The 19,123-nt window shown below is 41.4% G+C and overlaps 3 protein-coding genes across 4 annotated transcripts; 2 read left to right on the top strand and 1 right to left on the bottom strand.

The window, feature by feature from the left end:
• Nucleotides 1–11,408: 11,408 nt before the first annotated feature.
• Nucleotides 11,409–13,183, top strand: larp6b (La ribonucleoprotein 6, translational regulator b). The gene is made up of 3 exons (XM_039000337.1): nucleotides 11,409–11,482; nucleotides 11,729–11,945; nucleotides 12,071–13,183. Exons 1-3 carry the CDS (start codon nucleotides 11,409–11,411, stop codon nucleotides 13,181–13,183), a joined length of 1,404 nt encoding a protein of 467 aa, XP_038856265.1.
• Nucleotides 13,184–13,720: 537 nt separating this feature from the next.
• LOC120053775 (vimentin-type intermediate filament-associated coiled-coil protein-like) lies at nucleotides 13,721–16,290 on the bottom strand. 2 transcript variants are annotated; one of them, XM_039001018.1, is made up of 3 exons: nucleotides 15,960–16,290; nucleotides 15,646–15,860; nucleotides 13,721–15,506 (listed from the first exon to the last, which is right to left on the bottom strand). In XM_039001018.1, exons 1-3 carry the CDS (start codon nucleotides 15,987–15,989, stop codon nucleotides 15,152–15,154), a joined length of 600 nt encoding a protein of 199 aa, XP_038856946.1. In that variant the 5' UTR covers nucleotides 15,990–16,290; the 3' UTR covers nucleotides 13,721–15,151. The 2 variants fall into 2 exon arrangements, with proteins under 2 accessions (XP_038856946.1, XP_038856947.1); XM_039001019.1 differs by having other exon boundaries at nucleotides 15,998–16,290.
• A 224-nt stretch (nucleotides 16,291–16,514) lies between these two features.
• Nucleotides 16,515–18,821, top strand: LOC120053408 (NADH dehydrogenase [ubiquinone] 1 alpha subcomplex subunit 11-like). The gene is made up of 4 exons (XM_039000530.1): nucleotides 16,515–16,640; nucleotides 17,076–17,168; nucleotides 18,134–18,256; nucleotides 18,623–18,821. The coding sequence occupies exons 1-4, from the start codon at nucleotides 16,562–16,564 to the stop codon at nucleotides 18,733–18,735; spliced, it is 408 nt and encodes a 135-aa protein (XP_038856458.1). The 5' UTR covers nucleotides 16,515–16,561; the 3' UTR covers nucleotides 18,736–18,821.
• The last annotated feature ends 302 nt before the right edge of the window (nucleotides 18,822–19,123 follow it).

Here is a 19,123-nt window from a genome sequence, read left to right as displayed (position 1 = left end):
TTCTTGGGCGCCCTGAAGCCTTCTTCACAACAATTGAACCGCTCTACTTGAAGTTCTTGATGATCCGATAAATGGTTGATTTAGGTGCAATCTTACTGGCAGCAATATCCTTGCAGGTAACCATGGTTGACAGAGTAAGAACAATGATTCCAAGCACCACCCTCCTTTTGAAGGTTCCAGTCTGTTATTCAAACTCAGTCAGCATGACAGAGTGATCTCCAGCCTTGTCCTCGTCAACACTCACACCTGTGTTAACGAGAGAATCACTGACATGATGTCAGCTGGTCCTTTTGTGGCAGGGCTGAAATGCAGTGGAAATGTTTTTTTGGGATTCAGTTCATTTGCATGGCAAAGAGGGACTTTTCAATTCAACTGATCACTTTTCATAACATTCCGGAGTATATGCAAATTGCCATCATACAAACTGAGGCAGCAGACTTTGAAAATTAATATTTGTGTCATTCTCAAAACTTTTGGCCACGACTGTACTAGTTAAACTACGACATATTAGCTTTTTAATTAGCTTTCATGAACGTGGCTTACATTTGCTTTAGTTAGTAGGAGACTATTGAGTGGGCTTCAGTCCAAACACTTAAAAGACACACCCTCGTTCACTTACCCTCCTCGCCTTATGCCCTTGGGGGAATCCCAGTCGCCATCTTGGCGGGTGGTCCAAATGATTAGCTAAGCAAGGGAAGTTTGCAACGTAAGGCCCTCGTTTTTAAAATGTCAGTTTTGCGAGTGTACAATTGTGTTTACTCCCGGGCTTGAAACTCTCCATAATTCAATTCGCGACGATTGTACATTCGCTAAGAAAAGTCCGCAAAAAGTTAAAAACAACATCAACGGAGAAGTCAACATACAAGTGTCAGTACAAACGAATGCAAATAAGTTAGAAAGTGTGCTACTAATGCACAAACGTTTCGTAAAAAGTAAATGTTTTTGTTTGGTTATCTTTTAGGAATTGTAGAAATAAAACATTTTCCTTCTTCATAAGTTCCAGTTAGGCATGCTAACGTTACCTAATTAATTTGCTAGCCATCTTACAGTAGGCGAATATTAATAATTATATATTTAATATTAAGTAGACATGCAATCATAATTGACTGTCGCTCATAAAGCGCACACAAGCTACCGGTAGTTGAAAAAACAATCATCACGGGATCAACGGGTGACGAATTTCCTGCCAAGGATGGCCCATTTAAAAATCTTTCCTTCCTCCCTCGCCCTGCAAGTGTATACTCGTCAGACGTCATCAGAAGTGTCCACTTAATTTCAGGGCTGAGGGGATTGGGTGTGTCTTTAAGTTTTTGGACCGCAAGCCCTGGAGTAAGGCTAAATGAGAACACCTGTGTTAAGCCTGATTAGGTTAAGTATGAGCACATGCTGTTGGTCTAATGGTGCTCATAAAAACCCGAAATGGAATAGAAAACATGGTGTGAATCTTGAGACAAAAATAATTTGTGAGTCAAACCATCCAGTTATTGAAAGTAAAAACCATACTACTGCTACTGAGCAAAATAAAGAGTGGTTGGGCTGCAATTTGAAGTGAATTCAATAAATTTGTAACCACAAGAAGAGTACAACTTCATGTGAGATATCTTCATTATTATAAGTATTTCACATTTCTCTTTCATATTTGTGACATCACTTATATTGAATGATATCTGCCTTTTTAGACTCTGTGGAAGAACCTTAAACTGGCTTTAAAAAGAGAATGCCGAGATCAGAAGAGAGCGATCTACTGGTGGTGGACTACCAAAAATAAGACAAGACTGATGAATTGAGTGACTTGCTGTCTGGAATAATAGAGCACCAGCAACCTCTGGATGGTATACCAGATGATGACCATTTGGACATTTCAGATGAAGAACTGAGCACAAATGGTACATATACCAAAAAAAGTTAATTGGTTACTTCCTTTTGTAAATATATTCCACTGTCTGTGTCAATCTTTACTCTTCTTTCATTCTAAGGACCATATGAGTTTATTTGTGCTTCTAACAGTGTTCTTTTTTCAGAGGAAAGGAATGTGAACAGGTTGGAAGAGCAAGTGCACAGTGAGTGTGTACCCTCTACATCTGCTATAGCATCCCTGAGAGAAGATGCTGCCACCACCTTTCAGCAGAGAACAAAAAAGATGACCATGACCAAAAGTTAGCCAGAGAATTTCATGAGCATAAAATTAAATATCTGAAGGAAGAACATGAAATAGAAATTAGAATTATACAGGTTGAATTGGATATGAAGTTGGAAGAGAGAAATATGATCCAAAAAAGATAGTGATGAGACAATTGTGATAACCAGCCATGGTGAACAATATATGTAAAACATTTAAATGTTGTCATTTGGATATTCATGAGTATTTTAATCACCACAAACTACATTTTAAACCAGCCTTGCTTTAGTCACTTAATTTTGCTGCACACTATTTTAATTTTGTACAGAACAAACATTATCAAAGCAAAAATTAGCCATAATGAATAGATTCCATATTTAAATGCATCTCATCTAGTTGAAGTGCTGCAATGTGAAAGCATCTCTGTATGCAAGTCCTCGTTGGTCATTGCCTGCTGCTTCAGGTAGATGTGCAGCAATGATCACCTTGCAGCATCTTCTTGGCTTGAAACGAAGTGTATTGCGTAAACACTGGAATCGATTTTTCCATACTCCAAACATACGCTCGACCATCCCTCTCGTGCGGGTATGAGCTTGGTTGTATCTTTGCTGCTCAGCTGTTGTGGGATTTATGTATGGAGTGAATAAAAAGTTACTCTGACCATATCCACTGTCACCAATTAGTAGTCCACTTTGTTGTTCTCTGAAACTGAGCACACAATGAAGAGTTGAAAAATCCTTGAATCGTGAGTTGCACCTTTCCAGTGGGCAACAATGTTTGAAAACTCAAAATTAGGAATGCATACACCCTGAACATTGATGGAAAACCAGTTCTTACGGTTCCTGTACACTTGATGGGAATATGACATCCATCTATACAGCCAATCACTCCTGAAAAGTGCCCATATTCATAGAATTGCACTTTATAGTTGGCTTGGCCAGCAGCATCAGGAAACTTGATGTAAAAGACCTCTCAGTTCACAAATGGCCCTGTTTCACAATGAAAGTTTCCAGATGCCAAAAACCTCAAAGTGATCAGAACTTGGAGAGAATTGGGTAAAGGCGTTCCTCTTTGAGATAGAGAGGAAAGTCTAGGCTCAAGCAAAGATATCTCCAATGCATTTTCTTTGTACATACGAAAGCGGTCTCAAAGCTATTTCATCAAAGTAGTTTAATGGATTACTCCTATCCACAAGTACTCATCTGGCTGGCCTCTGTAGTGCATGTTGGTCTTCATTTAGATATTACAACTAGTCCATGCTCTCTCACAAACAGTACTAAGCAGAGGTTAAACCTGCCTCTTTGAAGGATTAATTTAAGCTTCAATATAGTCCTAGAGTAGCTCTAATCCTCCCTCTTGCAATCGACTTTGTTTAATCCAGAACAAGATAAATCTAAGACTATTTTAAGATAAAGCGACTTGTACAGACTAGAGTTAAGATAGCACAAAACAGGCATTTTACTCATGGAGTAGGCTTAAGCGTTGTCTGTGAAACCGGCCCTAAAAGTTGTATATCAAGTGCAAACATTTTGTCTTGATTCATTCATTGAAATAAAAACCTTTAACATAATCTGCCTGAATTGTGTTTTAGTCCATCTTAACGTTTTTGGGACATATGAGTGTGTGGTGTGCTATATTCCAACACATACACTACCGTTCAAACGTTTGGGGTCACTTAGAAATGTCCTTGTTTTTGAAAGAAAAGCAGACATTGGCTGTGAAGTTAAGTTGTTTTGTAGTATATAGCATATGTATCTGTCTTGTATTCCAAGTAACGTTTACAAGCATGTAAATATTTTTATATTTTTCCATTTGTTTTCTGGTAAATATTTGAAGCTTGCTCGAATTGGCTGTAAATGTATACATTTGCACATTAAATGTATTCATTGCAAGTAAAATGTTCAATTGACTGAAATTGACTGTTCAGTTGCCCAGTTACAGACTTACTGGTCCTTAACCCTTTCTCCCTAGTCATTAATCTTTTGTGTCCAATTCCAAATCAAATTTTAGGCCAAGGTTGGTATGGATTTGGACATTGGTTTCTAGTTAGTGTTTGCATATCTGGAGGTTCTAGATTTGTGTGTGTAATATGGCAGAAGTGTCCTGGAGTCCATTACACAGCAGGGTTGAGTCAGCATCATATTGCTACACCTATCCAAGCCCCATCAGGTCAAGCACTACAAAGATAGAGTAGGGGGTTAAAAATCCTTCTCTCGGCCTGTACCTTGACATGGTGAGAGGGCTTCCAACTAACCCAGGCCCATGTTATTGAAACCCTGACTGAGACTGGTTGCCTGTCGAGGACAAGTGACAAGAAGAACCAGCCACAGCACCTGATCAAGCCCCTTTCCTCATCCTTTAACTCTTTCTCTCCTCCCAACTGACACAGAGATTTGAAGGAGCAGAAGACTTACAAGGCAAGCATACGTTGTTGCCAAGGGGCCCAACTTCCTGTGTCATGCCGATTCCTATTATTAATTGAAGCCATTTGGGATCTGCAGTAATGGTGCCATCAACGTGTTCAAGAAAAATACTCTGGCTCAATGCATACAACACCAGGAGCGACCCAAAAGTTATTGGTGGCTATTTCCTTGATACGGTTGGGGAAGTGGGGGGCTGTGCCCGCATTGTAGGAGCAGAAATGGGGACGGAGAACAGTCGTGTCTGGGACATGCAACGGTACCTACGACAGAATGATGATGCCATTGGGGGTGAGAGAAGCTTCTTATACGGTCGATCCACCAGCAATCAGAGAATCAAAAGCTGGTGGGGGTTTCTGCCTAAAGTGTGTTGAATGTAACTCTTAATAATATGTTTTATTTCCCTATGATTTCCCATATCTAATTGCAATTGAATTGCATGCTGTTAGGAGCAGACAAGCGTCCAACTTCAATCAATAGACCCCCCCCCCCAGTGTATCAGTCATATATGCCGATCAGTGTATTCTCTATGGCCTGTAGCGGAAACCAAAAGATTTGGAGCAGTAGTTGCAATAATCTTTACGTGTATTCACTATTTTACAATTCTAAAGTTCAGTGGAATGGGAACAATGTCATTGGAAACATAGTAGTCTCTCTCCTATGAGGCCTTCCACATGCCAACACACTAGCAATGCCAATCCCAACGAGCCACAGGTTTTGAATTTTGTCATGAGCTCTGAGTTGTTGCCCCTGGTGCCCCTTTAATTTATTTATTTTTAGGATGTGTGTATTGCTATGCGTTACTTCGCCGTTGGAGCTAGAAACAATCTTTTTTCTGCACCTGCGATAACATTTGCAATTATGTGTACACAACCATTAAAATTATATTTTTTTGCGTTGCTGTCCAGTAACTGGTGGTGCTGAAATCTCAGAGGTATCGCTCCTATGTTTATTTGGCGCTGATTTGTGCCACTGTTCATGGTCCTGAATCAATACGTGTCTGCTGTTTTAATGGGCACATCTTGGAGTTCATGGGGCTTCTCCCATGGCAGGCCACTAAGCCTAATACACAAACTTCTGAGCCCCAAATTCGACAAGGGCTTTGAAAAACATGTAGGATAGGCTACTGGTAGTCCCAAATTATGGTAAAATACCTATATTTTTCCTTATTTTGGCACTTGTAGGGCTTGTTATGTTCATGATACCTTAATAACAACAACAATATTTCCACCTCTACAGGATGAATTGGACGCTACAAAGGAGACCTGGAACACCTGATCCACCCCTCAAAGAATGAGAATGTCCCCCCATTTTCGGCCTGATGTCACGTACACAGTTCCAGAGTGGTGTGTCACAAGAGGACATAACCAGTTGTGAGGACCATCGCGTCCACCGTCATGACATAGCTTGTGGTGAGGATGTGTATACCTTGTGCTCCTACATCATGGCAGAGAACAATCTAGCTGTTCCTGCAGATGCATACATGACCCTTGACCTCTACCTCACACTAAGGGAAGAGCTGTTAGTACTTTTAAACCCCTTAGATTCCATGGTGGTATGCTTGACTGAGACTGTAGGCCTATTTCATTCTCCCTCTACCACTCATAAATATACTAGGTATTTACCAGTCATATTATTTGAGAATCAATGGATAGGAATTGTGCCTTTTAGTAACAGTATACTTTTACATTTTCAGACAAAATATAAGCAATGTTGACTTTTGTTATCAATGATCCTTTTATTTCATGAACATGTAAACACATGAACAAACTTTGGACTCAAACACATGGAGTTTTTACAGAGTAGGCTACTCCTGAGTGGGGCGAATGCGCACTGAGGAACCGCTTCTGTAAAAAAAAAAATGAAAAAAAGAAAGTATGCTAATTATTGGTAGTTGTTTGGCAAACATAGATGAGTCTCTTCTTTCAGATGGTCTATAAAAATCTAAACATCTGGGCTGTATGCAATTTGAAATTATGATTTGAAAAAAAGTTACATTTTTGTTAAGAAAACTAAAACAGAAGATGCTCCATGTAGACCGAAATTACACACTGATCTTCAGCCTTTTCAGTCACAATCGATAATAGTCACACATCAGAGTATTCTCAATTTAATATATTTATTATTATTATTATTATTGTGTGAAATAGTTTTGATATTGTTTAGGTGTACTTTTGATGGACAAGCAACTTATTGGATGAAGGGGCAGGGAGGAAAAAAAATAATCCCAAAAACTGCTTATAACAAATTCTGCCTTAATTTTGCCGGATCCCAGGAAAAGTAGCTGCTGTCTTGGGGATCCATAATAAATACAAATGCTTGTGTTTTGTGATTTAGAAATTGTAACAATGTCAGTGTGTTTTAAAGAAAAGTCAAGGATGGGGACAATGGCACTGTGTACAGCATGTGTGTGTTCTTCAGCAGTCTTGGGGGCTTCTTCCAAAGTTACTCTTAGTTTCAACACAAGGACATGTGCGCCAGTTGAAGAAAGTAAGACAGGGTAAAACACAACATTGTGAATGTAGTTGTTTAATGTGTTGTCAACATAATTGGGTCAGGTAGCCTGGTGGAACAAGACAGATACATTTATACCGCTCCCCTCTAACGCAACTATCATCCTCCCTGGTAACTTTTGACAATTCAACTACTAATGCTACATGATTGATTTGAGAAAGTTCATTGTGTGTGTGTGAGAAAATGTCTCACTTACATTTAAATGATGTCCATCACCCACACTTTGGAATCCAGGACCTGGGTGAATTCCTCTGGCATCTCAAGGTATGATGTGTAGGTGTTGGGGGATCTCCAAAACACATCCGCAGGTGTGTGATTGGGGCTTCTCACAAAGTCACTCTTGGGCTCAACAAAGTAGACGTGAATGGCTGAAGACACAAGGACATCTGCACCTGTATAAAGACACAAGGACATCTGCACCTGTATAAGAAGGTAAGACAGAACAGAGAAACAGTAAATTACATTTGCATTTAACCTCCATAGAAGCAATATCAAACAAAACACACGCTAGGTGGTGGGCTACTTAATTATCATTGTTCAACAATCTGAGAAATTGCTTTAGGCAGTTTGTTGAGCAGTTATGGATGTACTTCTTTAAAAAGTCCATGATCGTTTGTTCCCTCTTGATTAAGGTATCGTGTTTAACAGCTGCAGCAACTCTTGCATGTTGGTGTGAGGCTCCCGAGAACCTAGTCAAAACCCCCAAGATGCAGTTGCAACCTTTTCAGTACGCTGTTCCAGCACTCAGCAATGTAGGCAGGATATGATTTCTTTGTGGGTGACTTCAAGTAGCATCTTCTGCCAGTTCATCTCATTGATCAGAATCTTGACATCATGTGCTCCCAGCAACTGACGAGCAATCTTGGATTGACTGCTCGACGATTACCTTTTCCTCACTTGGTATAGACTCCAAAAATGTTGCCAAGAAGTCTTCAGATTTGATCTGTTCTCCAAGGCAGTGTTGCAGAAATGGCTTGGCCAATGCTAAAGGGAAGTAGCCTACCATGTTATAGCCAAGGATCATCACTTTTGCAACAATTTCCCACGAGTCCATCATGTCATGGGAATTTTCATGGTCCCACTTGTGCACTTCCTCATGAATGTTTCCCAGTATTCACTTAAGGCGTCCCTCAGCACTCCACAATGGGCCTCACCTTTCTCTGTCGTGCCATTGGGTAGAATAATTTCTCTCTCTAAAATGGTGTCTTCTTCAGAAATACTCCCATCATGAATGACAGCATTCAGGTCTTGGAACACATTTCCTCTACGAATTCTGATTCTGGGTATCCTTTGCGGGGTGGGGATAGGCCTCGGCGTTGAAAATAACATAACGTCAATTGGAAGCGCATCATCAAGCAAAGCATTCATCATCTAGAAAAGCATATCCCACTTGAATTTCTTTGTCCATTGATATTGATACACCCAGTATTTTGTCACTCAAACCTGATATTTCAACCATTGGTTGTGAGGGGGTATCAAGAGCCTGTCTGTTGTAGCAGATGCAAATGTTTTTGTGAGTGGAGGGAGTGGTAAGCTTGAAGGCCGATGGGATTGTCCTCTGTGTCAATTTCCTCTGATGCCCGGCTTTCTTTGCGGCGAATGGTAATGTCCCCTGTGCTGATTTCCTCCAATTCCAGGCTTTCGTCGTCAGATGAGAAAACATTGGCGATTCTGTTGTACTTAGTTCTGTTATTCTTCTCTGTAGAGATAGAGGCAGCTGCCTTGAGACTTTCATCTGCCGCATAGTTTTTATTTTTTTGCTGGATATAGTCTTAAAATGTTTCAAACTTTTCGTTCGTATTGTTCCACCAATGTAGTAGATGGGTCTAGGTCTTCCTCAGTAAAGTCTTGCATGGTGAGACATGCCATAGTTTGCTTTTTCTATTTGGAAAGAAAAGTGCCTTACTTACCTCCAACAGCTCTGCCATTGTAACCATCTTTGCTGCCTTTAATTGTCTTGTCTCACCACCTTTCTTTATCTGTGACTTGGCAGAATGAGTTGACACCAACTTGTTCCAGCCATACAATTTGGAAAGTACATTCTGTTTTCTAATCGTTGGCATTTCCAAAGTTTTGCTGACTTCTCATTACTTTTCTTTCAGTGTTTAAAATGTTCTATATCCCTCTCTGCAGCTTTGGATACACTTGATCCCTGGAGAGCGGCCACTTCTCTTTTGCAGAGCGGCCACTTCTCTTTTGCAGTACTGCCTTAAGATCACCAAATCTGGGCACGTATTGTGTGAGTTGAGCATCCGTTATGCCCTCGACGGCACTGCAGTCAATCTGAAAACAAAGGAGGAAAATAGTTACAGCTTTGAGCAAGTAACTTTATTTGATGGATGGTTATAGTGGATGGATGAATAAATGAAGATGTAATAGATAGATAGCTCAATTAAAGCAAGAATCCATAACTGAAATAATAAAAAGCTGAGGAATGGGCCTGGAGAAATGTAACCACTCAAATTCATACACAGAGCTATGGATGCAAGGACTGACCATCCATGATATCAAAGTTAAAACAAGCTTATATTTTGGGTTCTGATAGGATGCGACAGTTGAACTAAGCTCATGAGGCATTTCTAAGTTATATTCTTAAAGAATCAATATATCTCTCATTAATCTATAAGTCAAAAAATGGATGTCACAAACACAACGGTGTGAGAGACAAACTGTGCCCCAACTATCCCACTGCCCACAAACAGGAGAATTATATACATCTGGCTAGGCAGCAGCACTGTCCTTTCAGCACCACTGAGTTGATCTGCTATACCAGGGTTTCCCGAACTCGGTCCTGAGGCCCCCCCTGAGTGCACATTTTGGTTTTTGCCCTAGCACTTCACAGCTGATTCAAATAATCAAAGCATGATGAGTTTAATATTTTAATCAGCTGTGTAGTACTAGGGCAAAAAACAAAAACGTGCACCCAGGGGGGAACCCAGGACCGAGTTTGGGAAACCTGCCCTATACTTGTCCAATGAGCGGAGGCAAAGCGCTGTCCATTCAGCATTACTGAATGTCGGCTGCTGTCTCAACTCCCCATGGCTAGAACTTCTTGTAGCCTACTTCCTAATTTCGCCATTGTTTGGTTGAGTTTGCTTTGTTTGTCATGCATGTGTTGTAGTCAGTTGCAGTGTGGTGCATACATTGGATTTATGAATGTATGAGTCAAACTGTAGGTGTAGACGGCTTGACAGAAATGGTAGCAGAAGGTGAATGTTGAGCTGTTGTTGCATACATATCCAGATGCTGCTGCGCAATGATGCTGTCAGTGTGTTCGAAGCGTCACCTTCTGCTACCATTTCTGTCAAGCCGCATACGTTTGATAAATCCAATTTATGCACCACATCAAACGCAATGCTGTAAGGCAAACGCAGCGTTCAATTGGAATTGAATGTAATTGTGGTGTACCAAAATGCAATAACACTGTCGGTGTGACCGAACCGTTACTGTCAGCTAGCTACATAAGCAATTATAAATCGTTTACCTGTTTTAATTGATCTCAGACTATGGTTCCATCAGCAGCATAATTTCTGGCAAAGGGGTGCAGACACAATGAATGGAAAAACACACATATTCCGAGGATTATTAAAATTGAGGGAATTAAAAACCTGAGGGAATTAATACAAAATATGAGGGAACTGATAAAAAAATATATAATTGCAAAGGATGAAAAAAAAATCAGAGGGAATGGATAAAAAAACAAACAACAACAACCAAGGAAGGGGTTAGTATGGCAGTTTTTTTCTCTCCACAATGACGCCTAAGGGGCTCCATACCAATTAGATCAGCTTTGAAAAAGAACTGATGTAATTGGTCAAAAGACCAAATAGCGGGAAAAAATATCAGAATTGGGCTGCCTGTCTAAACAATGACACAGATAAAGTACCGTGAACAACACTTATATGAAGATTCGATTTAGGACTGAATGTGTGGCCTTCAAAAACAAGGGAAAACTGCTCACACAACGGTATAAGCAATGGTAGTGTAGAATACCAAATGTAAACACCTGATCTTCCTTGATTGCATCCATCAAAAATGTCATTATCCAATGGTCAAGTTCTCTCAATTGTGACGTAAGGGCCACCAAAAATTAGAATTTCTAAAAATATTCCATGTCAACATGTGCGGTGGAGATTGGGGAAACGTCGGGCACAGACGATATCAGGTAGGCTAATTTAAAGTCAATACTTTTGCTTTGTAACTTCAGGTAATGGTTACATATAAAGTAAACTACGAACATGCTCAACACACATACATGTAGGCTACAAATCATCTGAGTTTATCGATATAAAAATTCGTTTCAGTCTCACAACATGTCTTCACCAACTGCAGACGTCTTCCGATGTGGCTTGCAAATGTATCAGCTGTCCCCAGATTCAAAGCGGCTTGGGTCATACACGGAGGACAGAACATATGATAGTTTGGATGGGTAAGAGCCCATGTTACAGATGATTACTGTAATATCTGATAATCAATTTAAATGTGTCATGTTTTAAAATGAATTGTTCAGACTTACAGGGACCAGCTTGGTCACTATAAAAACATGATCAGAAATATAGGCTTATTTTCTTGTTCAAGTGTAGCATGTGCATTCAACACCTCATTCGAGGTTTACTCAATGTCAAAATACACAATGTTTATCAACTTTTGAATGTTGATATCAATGGTTCTGCAGAAGCTCCACAGAGTTGACTGATGTGTTTGAAGAAGAGGACTGTATTCAGGATGAAGGCTGGAGTACCCCTGTTGCAGACCTGAAACAGAAAATTGCAGCTCGGCTAGAAAACTATCTTACCAATGAGAGCCTGTCTGAAGATGCCTTTTTACTGAAACATGTTCAGAGGAACAAGAAGGGCTACGTCAGTGTGAAGTTACTAACTTCATTCAAAAAGGTAGGATTTATAGATTACTTTGTTATTGAAAACTACCCTGTTCACCGCTTTGGCCTGCACTGACATGTCTTTTGGTAACAAGTATAACCTTTGAACATTACTAACCTAAACATTCTGTGTCGTAGATCAGGGAGCTCACACGTGACTGGCGAACCACTCTGGCTGCAGCTCGCACCACGCAGCAGCTGGAAGTCAACGAGGAGGGAACCAAGGTGCGACGGCGGGACCCAGTGCCCGACTGGCTACTGTGTGTCCCCACCAGCAAGCTGCTGCTGGCCTGGAACCTCCTGGGAGGAGAGGACAACGATGAGGAGAGCGTAGCCCCGGGGGTGGAGCAGCAGGGCCTGATGGAGACAGCCATGAGACTATTTGGCTGCCACGGCACCATCACGTCCCTCCGCATCCTGCGCCCAGGGAAGGAGATCCCTGCCGAGCTCAAGAGGTATGCAAAGAAACACATGGAGCTGGGGCGTAAGGTGTGTGCCGTGGTGGAGTATGAGTACCTGGAGGGGGCACGGAGGGCCTTTGAGGCCCTGCAGGCTGAGGAGCAGCTACAGGGGAACAGGGCAGTACGCGTGGTACTCCTAGGCAGCAGGGGCACCAGGAAGCCAAGGGGCAGCCAGGACCGCACAGAGGAAGAGTCTGAGGACGGCATCGAGAGTATGTGCTCGAGGAAGCCCAACCGCAAGGGCAGGCGCTACCCGGGCTACTCCCTGGAGGACTCTGCCCTCTACAGCTCGTCTGAGTCTGACTTCGCCCCCGCCTCGCCCAGGCCCAACCGCAGGGTCACACGACCTCAGGCTCTGTACGGCAGCCCCCTGGCCATCCCTCGGGTGTCCTCCTTCCGCTCAGACCCCTACAAGAACCCAGTTTGTAGCCCTGTGGGGAGCCCCCTCCTGCCCCGCAAGCTGTTCCCCAGTGGCCACACTCCGTCCCCGCTGGCCGCTCCAGAGATCAGCAGCAGCCCTGTATCCAGTGGCAATGGAAGCTTTGGCAGCAGGAGCAAGTGCTCCGGGGACTATTCCCAGGAAAGCTTGGGCTTTGTGGGGAGCCCCTGGGTCCAGCGTCGGAAGACTGCCGCCCAGGCATTTTTTCCTGACAAAGGTGGGCCCCTCTCGCCTGGCCTGCCGAAGAGGCCACTGGGCGTGGTGGATGTTCTGCGCCAGCCGCTTGGCCCTGATGGCACTAAAGGCTTCTACAACTGCATTGGCAGGGGGAAGCTGGTAGTGCAGCAATGATTAAGCCTGGCCAAATTTACCTCTGCCCAAAGCAAGGAATGATTTGATCTTAATGTAACCACCATAGTGTCCACAATTACTTTTGATTGTCTCAATGTTTATCTAAATGAAATGAAATGGGAGGGGTCACAATGGTCAAACTTATGAAAATGTTATTTTGTATTGATTAATAAAGATTACGATGTACTTTCAACAGTTCTTTGTTATTTCCCTTTATGCCCAGTATGGACAAAAAATTATTCAGAATATGCAATGATATCTCAGTACATTACTATTCTGGGGTAAAACATGGTTTCATTCCTGCCTCAACTGCTAAAGACACATATGCGGTTATCTGAACTTCCCTAGCATAACTTCTAATGTGTGCGTCTCCATCAGGATAATGTTCTCAAAATGTCAAGTCCCACAGGGGCAATGGCCACCATAGTCTGTCAGCCACCATTCCCTGTGCCAGCATGTCTTCTAGTGGGGTATGTTTTACAAAGATAGTATTGTTTTTTTGTTCTCTCTCACGGCCAAGTTATTTTTCCAAGAAAATGGTGTATGAATAATTTATTCATGTAGCAGACTGCCCTGTTTAAGCATTCCTCATTGAACAGAAATACCTATTCTCATTTCTTCATTGACTATGACCGTAACATGAACAGCGTGAGCAACACACATTTTACAGTTCAGAGGCAATATGCAACTGTCCCCATGCTAAAGGTAGAGTGATCACAAACGGAACAGTTTAAGCAGCACAATCATGCAGTTGTACTGAAAGAAAAAGCAGACAACATACTTTCAGCCACCTGATGATTTAAGCCAACACTATATATTGCTTCTATAATGATTAAGCAAAACTGTAGAATATAAAAAGAGTACAAGGCATGGTTGTGATGTCATGATAAACTAGATTTAATACAATGTTCAATCAGGAAGGCTGATCTGAATGCTTGTTTAAACATAATTCACTTTGTATTCTATGCCCGTAGAATAGAAAATCAGCATAGCATCTTGTTTCATCTCCTTCCCATTAGCCACGTGCGGAATGTCATTCACCCATTTACCTTATAGCCTATAAGCGTGGCACAATGCACATTCCTCACGCTTGCCATTTAACCTATGGGTTCACTCTTACCACCTTCCTCTCAACCAATGGGTCTAAATCTTGGGATGTATTTATGTCAATTTACCCTTGTTTTCATACTTGCTGTTTTTCAGCAATAGTTTGACAACCATCCACCTCCCTACCACCACCTATAATAACCTTAAAGGCAATCATTGGAACTTTCCTTCCACTATGAAAAAAATAACCACTGATTCTGACCTTACTGGAATGTGACATCTATGTAGCAGCTTATGTAATGTATGAATGAAGCAAACGTTGCATAGACTTGCTTCACTGAAGCAAATATTGATGCCAGTAAGAGGCTACTGTGTGTCATGTTTACAAGGGAGTAACTACAAACCCTGAAAATAAAACTTTAAAATGAATTGTTACTTTAAAAAAAATGATTAAAAAGTGTATACTACATATACAAAGCATGGGATGGATTGGAACCTAGCCTTGCAGGTGCTGCAGATGTACTTTCTGAACTTTGACCCGCTGAACACTGACCATAGAGGTCCTGTTTACACTAATTCCAAATATTTGATATTACAGTATAAAAATATAGCAGTTAAAACAGTAACAGACGATAACCAGATGTCTATACATTTCAAGTCTGGTTAAGACATGGAATCAAGGCAGATTAGTTTCTCTCCATTTGGTTACATCAAAGGCTTCATAACGTGTCAAGCAGTCCCCCCACATTCATGTAAGATGTTAAGTTGTAAGTCATCTGCTTAACATACAGAACTACTTGGAGCATTAAAAAAAACAACATGCATGATGTTTTGAAATTACTCATGCCTCTACTTCAAGTACTATCCTCTTCTAGAACCTTTTCAGCTCTAACCTATGTAACTCTTCTCAGGGGCCTTTTACTATACCGTTGTTCCAAACACTATCTCATCCAGCTCCTGGTCATCCATGTCATCCTCACTGAGGGAGAAGTCTTTGTGGTTAGAGATGCGGTTGGGACTGCAGTTTGACTCCCCGTCTGTGAGGGACGTATTGGCAGTGGGTTCACCCATCCCCACAACTGGCCCAAGTCTTTCTGCCTCAGCCATATGGGACAGCATACTGTCTAGTAAAGGCCTGCTCTTGCAGATGTTGTCCAGGAGCTGGCAGCGATGTTGCAACTGTCCTATCATAGCATCCTTCTCCTTGCCCATGTTCTGAAACCTCTGGATGGTCTCTTCTGACTTACACAGCTTCTCGTGGAGGTAGTGAATCTCTCTAGAGAAATGAGATGAGACATGATTGATCACCCTTCTGCAGTCTCGCGCACACAATGCACATATTAAATAACAATGGTTGGGGACATTAAACGAGAGCTTTGGCAATGCCGCGAAGAGACAAGACCTCAATCACTTACTTATCCTTGGCCTCAGCGATCTCCTGGGTAGCAGCCCTCAGTTGCTCGTCCTTCCTGATGAGACTCTCTGCTTGCTCCCTCACGGTGTTATCTGCTGCCTCGAGCCACTGTTCCAGCTCTGCTACCCGCCTGTGCACAGCGACCAGGTGTGCGTTCGCCTCCCGAATTTGGACTGGTGATGGCGAGGACATGTCACATGAGGAATATGGTACGACCTAAAGTCAAGTTACAATAGCACACCGTAGAAGATTGATTAACGATCAAATAAGAGAGCAATGAATGATCACTTGAAATCTCGTGAAAACGCATTTCACCGGAGGGCTGGTGTTTACTCTTCCTGCCATGCCTGCACCTTCTTCAGCGTTTGTTCCTCGTTAAACTGAACCAAAAAATATTGTTCCGTGTCCAGAAAAAAAGTATTGATTATGTTATGCTAACCAGCTACCGCTACCGACACGTCATCCTACGAGATTCTAAGCTCCAAAACTCATAAGAAATGCATTAATATATAATTTAATTGATTCATTACGAACAACATGCCTCGAGCTATATACTCGTTCGTTATCTGCACTGTTTTGAAATAAAAGGCTGGATAACTTGAATGAACTTTGAAACTGATTCTCTTTGTAACCTGTGGATTAAACTCCGCCCCGGAAACAGTAGTGTTGACAGCTTTACATACAATGTAGAAAAGTTGTCAGTGTGTGATGTTGTTTTATATGTAGCTAATAACACATTGAAAAAGTAATTGTATTTTAAACTTTTTTTAAAAAGTCAACAGAATACTTTTCATAAGATGTTTGTTTAGCTAATACATATTTATCAATAAAGTTTTCCAATATTTAAAGTGTCGTCTTCTTTCCCCCCCATCTCGCGATATTTCCCCAATGTCTGTGTCCTTCATGTGAAATCCAAAATGGGTTATTGGGATCTGCAAGAGGGGAAGGATTGTATCGAGAAAACATGGATCACCACCAAATTGGGCACAGCGCTAGGTATCTAAATCTAGCACAAAGAGATACATTGTGGAAATTAGCTAGCTGGCGGTAAAGAGCAGTAAAGTAACACTAGACCCCATAACCGGTTAACGTTAGCTAGCTGCCAAGCTAACTAGCCATAGCATAGTTAACTGTCATTCTAACTAGTGCTAGCTTACTGTACTAGTAAGCAATGTGTTGTTTTCAACAAATGTAACGTCAGCTAACGTTGTTCGGTTAGCTAGTTGTTTAGCCAGCAGTTGCTGTCAGGCAGTACAGCTAAGGCAGTAAATTAAACTATGGATTTTGAATGATGTTTACCAGTTAGCTAGCAAACTAATCATAGCTAACATTCTTGTGACTTTGAAAGACAAAATTACTTGTCAAGTAGGTAGCTAGCTAGTTAACCCAATGCACAGTAATCTAACAGCCAATTTTTATTTTTACACACAGGGTTGGTGGGTTCAGCCTATCACATTGTGGCATTCCAGCCTGATTCCGCAATCCAAGCTGTTCAGAGAGCCACAAATGGCACAGTAACCATGGGTATACATGTCTCTAATCTCATACACTGATAATAATCACCTGGCTTGCTGCCATGAAGGTATCCAATCTTACACTTAAATACCTAGTGACACCTCCTAGACCAGTAGCCAACAATGTTCAGGCTAGAATGTTATGTCCGATCAGTACACTACATTTGTCAAGAAGATTTAGTCCAAGGGCCGTATCCACAAAGCATCTCAGTTGGACTGCTGATCTAGGGTCTGTCCGTATAATCTTATTCAGTATGGTCTAAAATGCAAAACTGATCCTAGATCAGCACTCAGCTTTGTGGATATGGGCCCAGGTCACAATGCTGAAATGTACCTAATAAACACGGAGTCTCTACAGTTGCCTCGTTTGAGTGATGGTGAAAGTGTCCATTTGATCTTAGTGTTTCAATGGTGATCAGATTTTTGTCATAAGGAGTTGTAAACAAACATACAGTTAAGGTGGGTTTATGCCAGTATATGTTAATTTAGGGCTCTATTCAATCATATTCACTTTAGCCAACATCAACATAGCGGTTGTTTTGGCAGTGTCAGAGTGTAATTGCGTTAGAGCTGTCAAATCCACAAGTGACCTGTCATTATACCTAAAGTGAACATTGCTATTAGCTGCATGGAGTTGTATTGCAAGAGATCCCATGCAGCCTTGTTTACACGTTAGAACAGTGGAATGTGAGATGTAATTTACACCTTGATTAAGCTGATAGAAATCCTCATTATTTAAGGATTTTCAATTTGAGAGTCATTACATTTTATATAGCCTACACTTTCTTGTTCTGAACGGGACAGGTGTGGCTTTGTGAAAATGATCAAGTACAGCTGCTCACCGATTTGACAGTTCCAATGCAGTTACACTGCCAAAACATCAGTTATGCCGGTGTCGACTATCGCCGGTTAGGCCTAATGCTTGATCTGATTGAATCCAGGCCTTAATTGGTTTTATCTTTCCTTCCATGACAGCTGCCTTGGGGGCGATCTTTGGAATGACCACTTGTCTAGCTGCACAGGCCCGGGATGCTCCTGATGATCCGGTGAACTATTTCCTCGGAGGCTGTGCATCAGGAGTCTTTCTTGGAGCTCGTAGTGAGTAGGCTATATTACATAGTATGCTGAAGATTTGGGTTACATGCAGTAGGAACAAACTTTTTGAAACGGATAAATAAAATGAGCATTCTTATTGGATAAGTTTGGGTGGAACCTCCTCCGTTTCAAAGCATTTTCTTCCAGAGTTTAATTCTAAAAAGTGATATTTTCCCTTCTGCCCTTGTTAACATCCCACATAGTTACCATCATATTGCTGTCATCTATCAAGCGCTATAAGAACTTTGTAGGGCAGTGAACATCTTCTCATCGCCAGATGATGTTTGCTTGAGATACAGAGGGGCATCAGAGATTATCCCCTCTTTCTTTTCCACTAATAACATGTCTTTTTTTCTCTATGATACACAGCTCACAGTGCAATGACGGGCACGACGGCGTGTATTGGGCTGGGGACACTGGCCATGTTCACCAAGGTGGGCAAGATGGAGGGCTGGAGATTAGCGGGACCACCCAGGATGTAAACAGCCCAAGGGGGAGACTATATATTGACATGTATATTGTATATTAAATATTCCTTGAATAAACTTGTGTAAAAGAGTGTCTACGACAGTCTGTATCCTGCACCTCCCTGCTTTAGCCACATGGTGGAGACATTGGCTATCTTCCCAGACAATTTGCAACAATCAACTGCAATTGAAGATCGTGTGTGTGTCAACTTAAACAGTGGTGTAAAGTACTTAAGTAAAAATACTTTAATGTACTACTTAAGTTTAAAAAAATTATATATCTGTACTTAATAATTTATATTTTTGACGACTTTTACTCCACTACATTCCAAAATAAAATAATAATGTACTTTTTCCATACATTTTTCCTGATAAAAGTACTCGTTACATTTTGGGAGAGAAA

The sequence above is a fragment of the Salvelinus namaycush genome, chromosome 9 (assembly GCF_016432855.1).
Source record: "Salvelinus namaycush isolate Seneca chromosome 9, SaNama_1.0, whole genome shotgun sequence".
NCBI classification, from domain to species: domain Eukaryota; kingdom Metazoa; phylum Chordata; class Actinopteri; order Salmoniformes; family Salmonidae; genus Salvelinus; species Salvelinus namaycush.
Note: the sequence above shows the minus strand (reverse complement) of the source record. Positions and strands in the feature narration are given on the sequence as shown.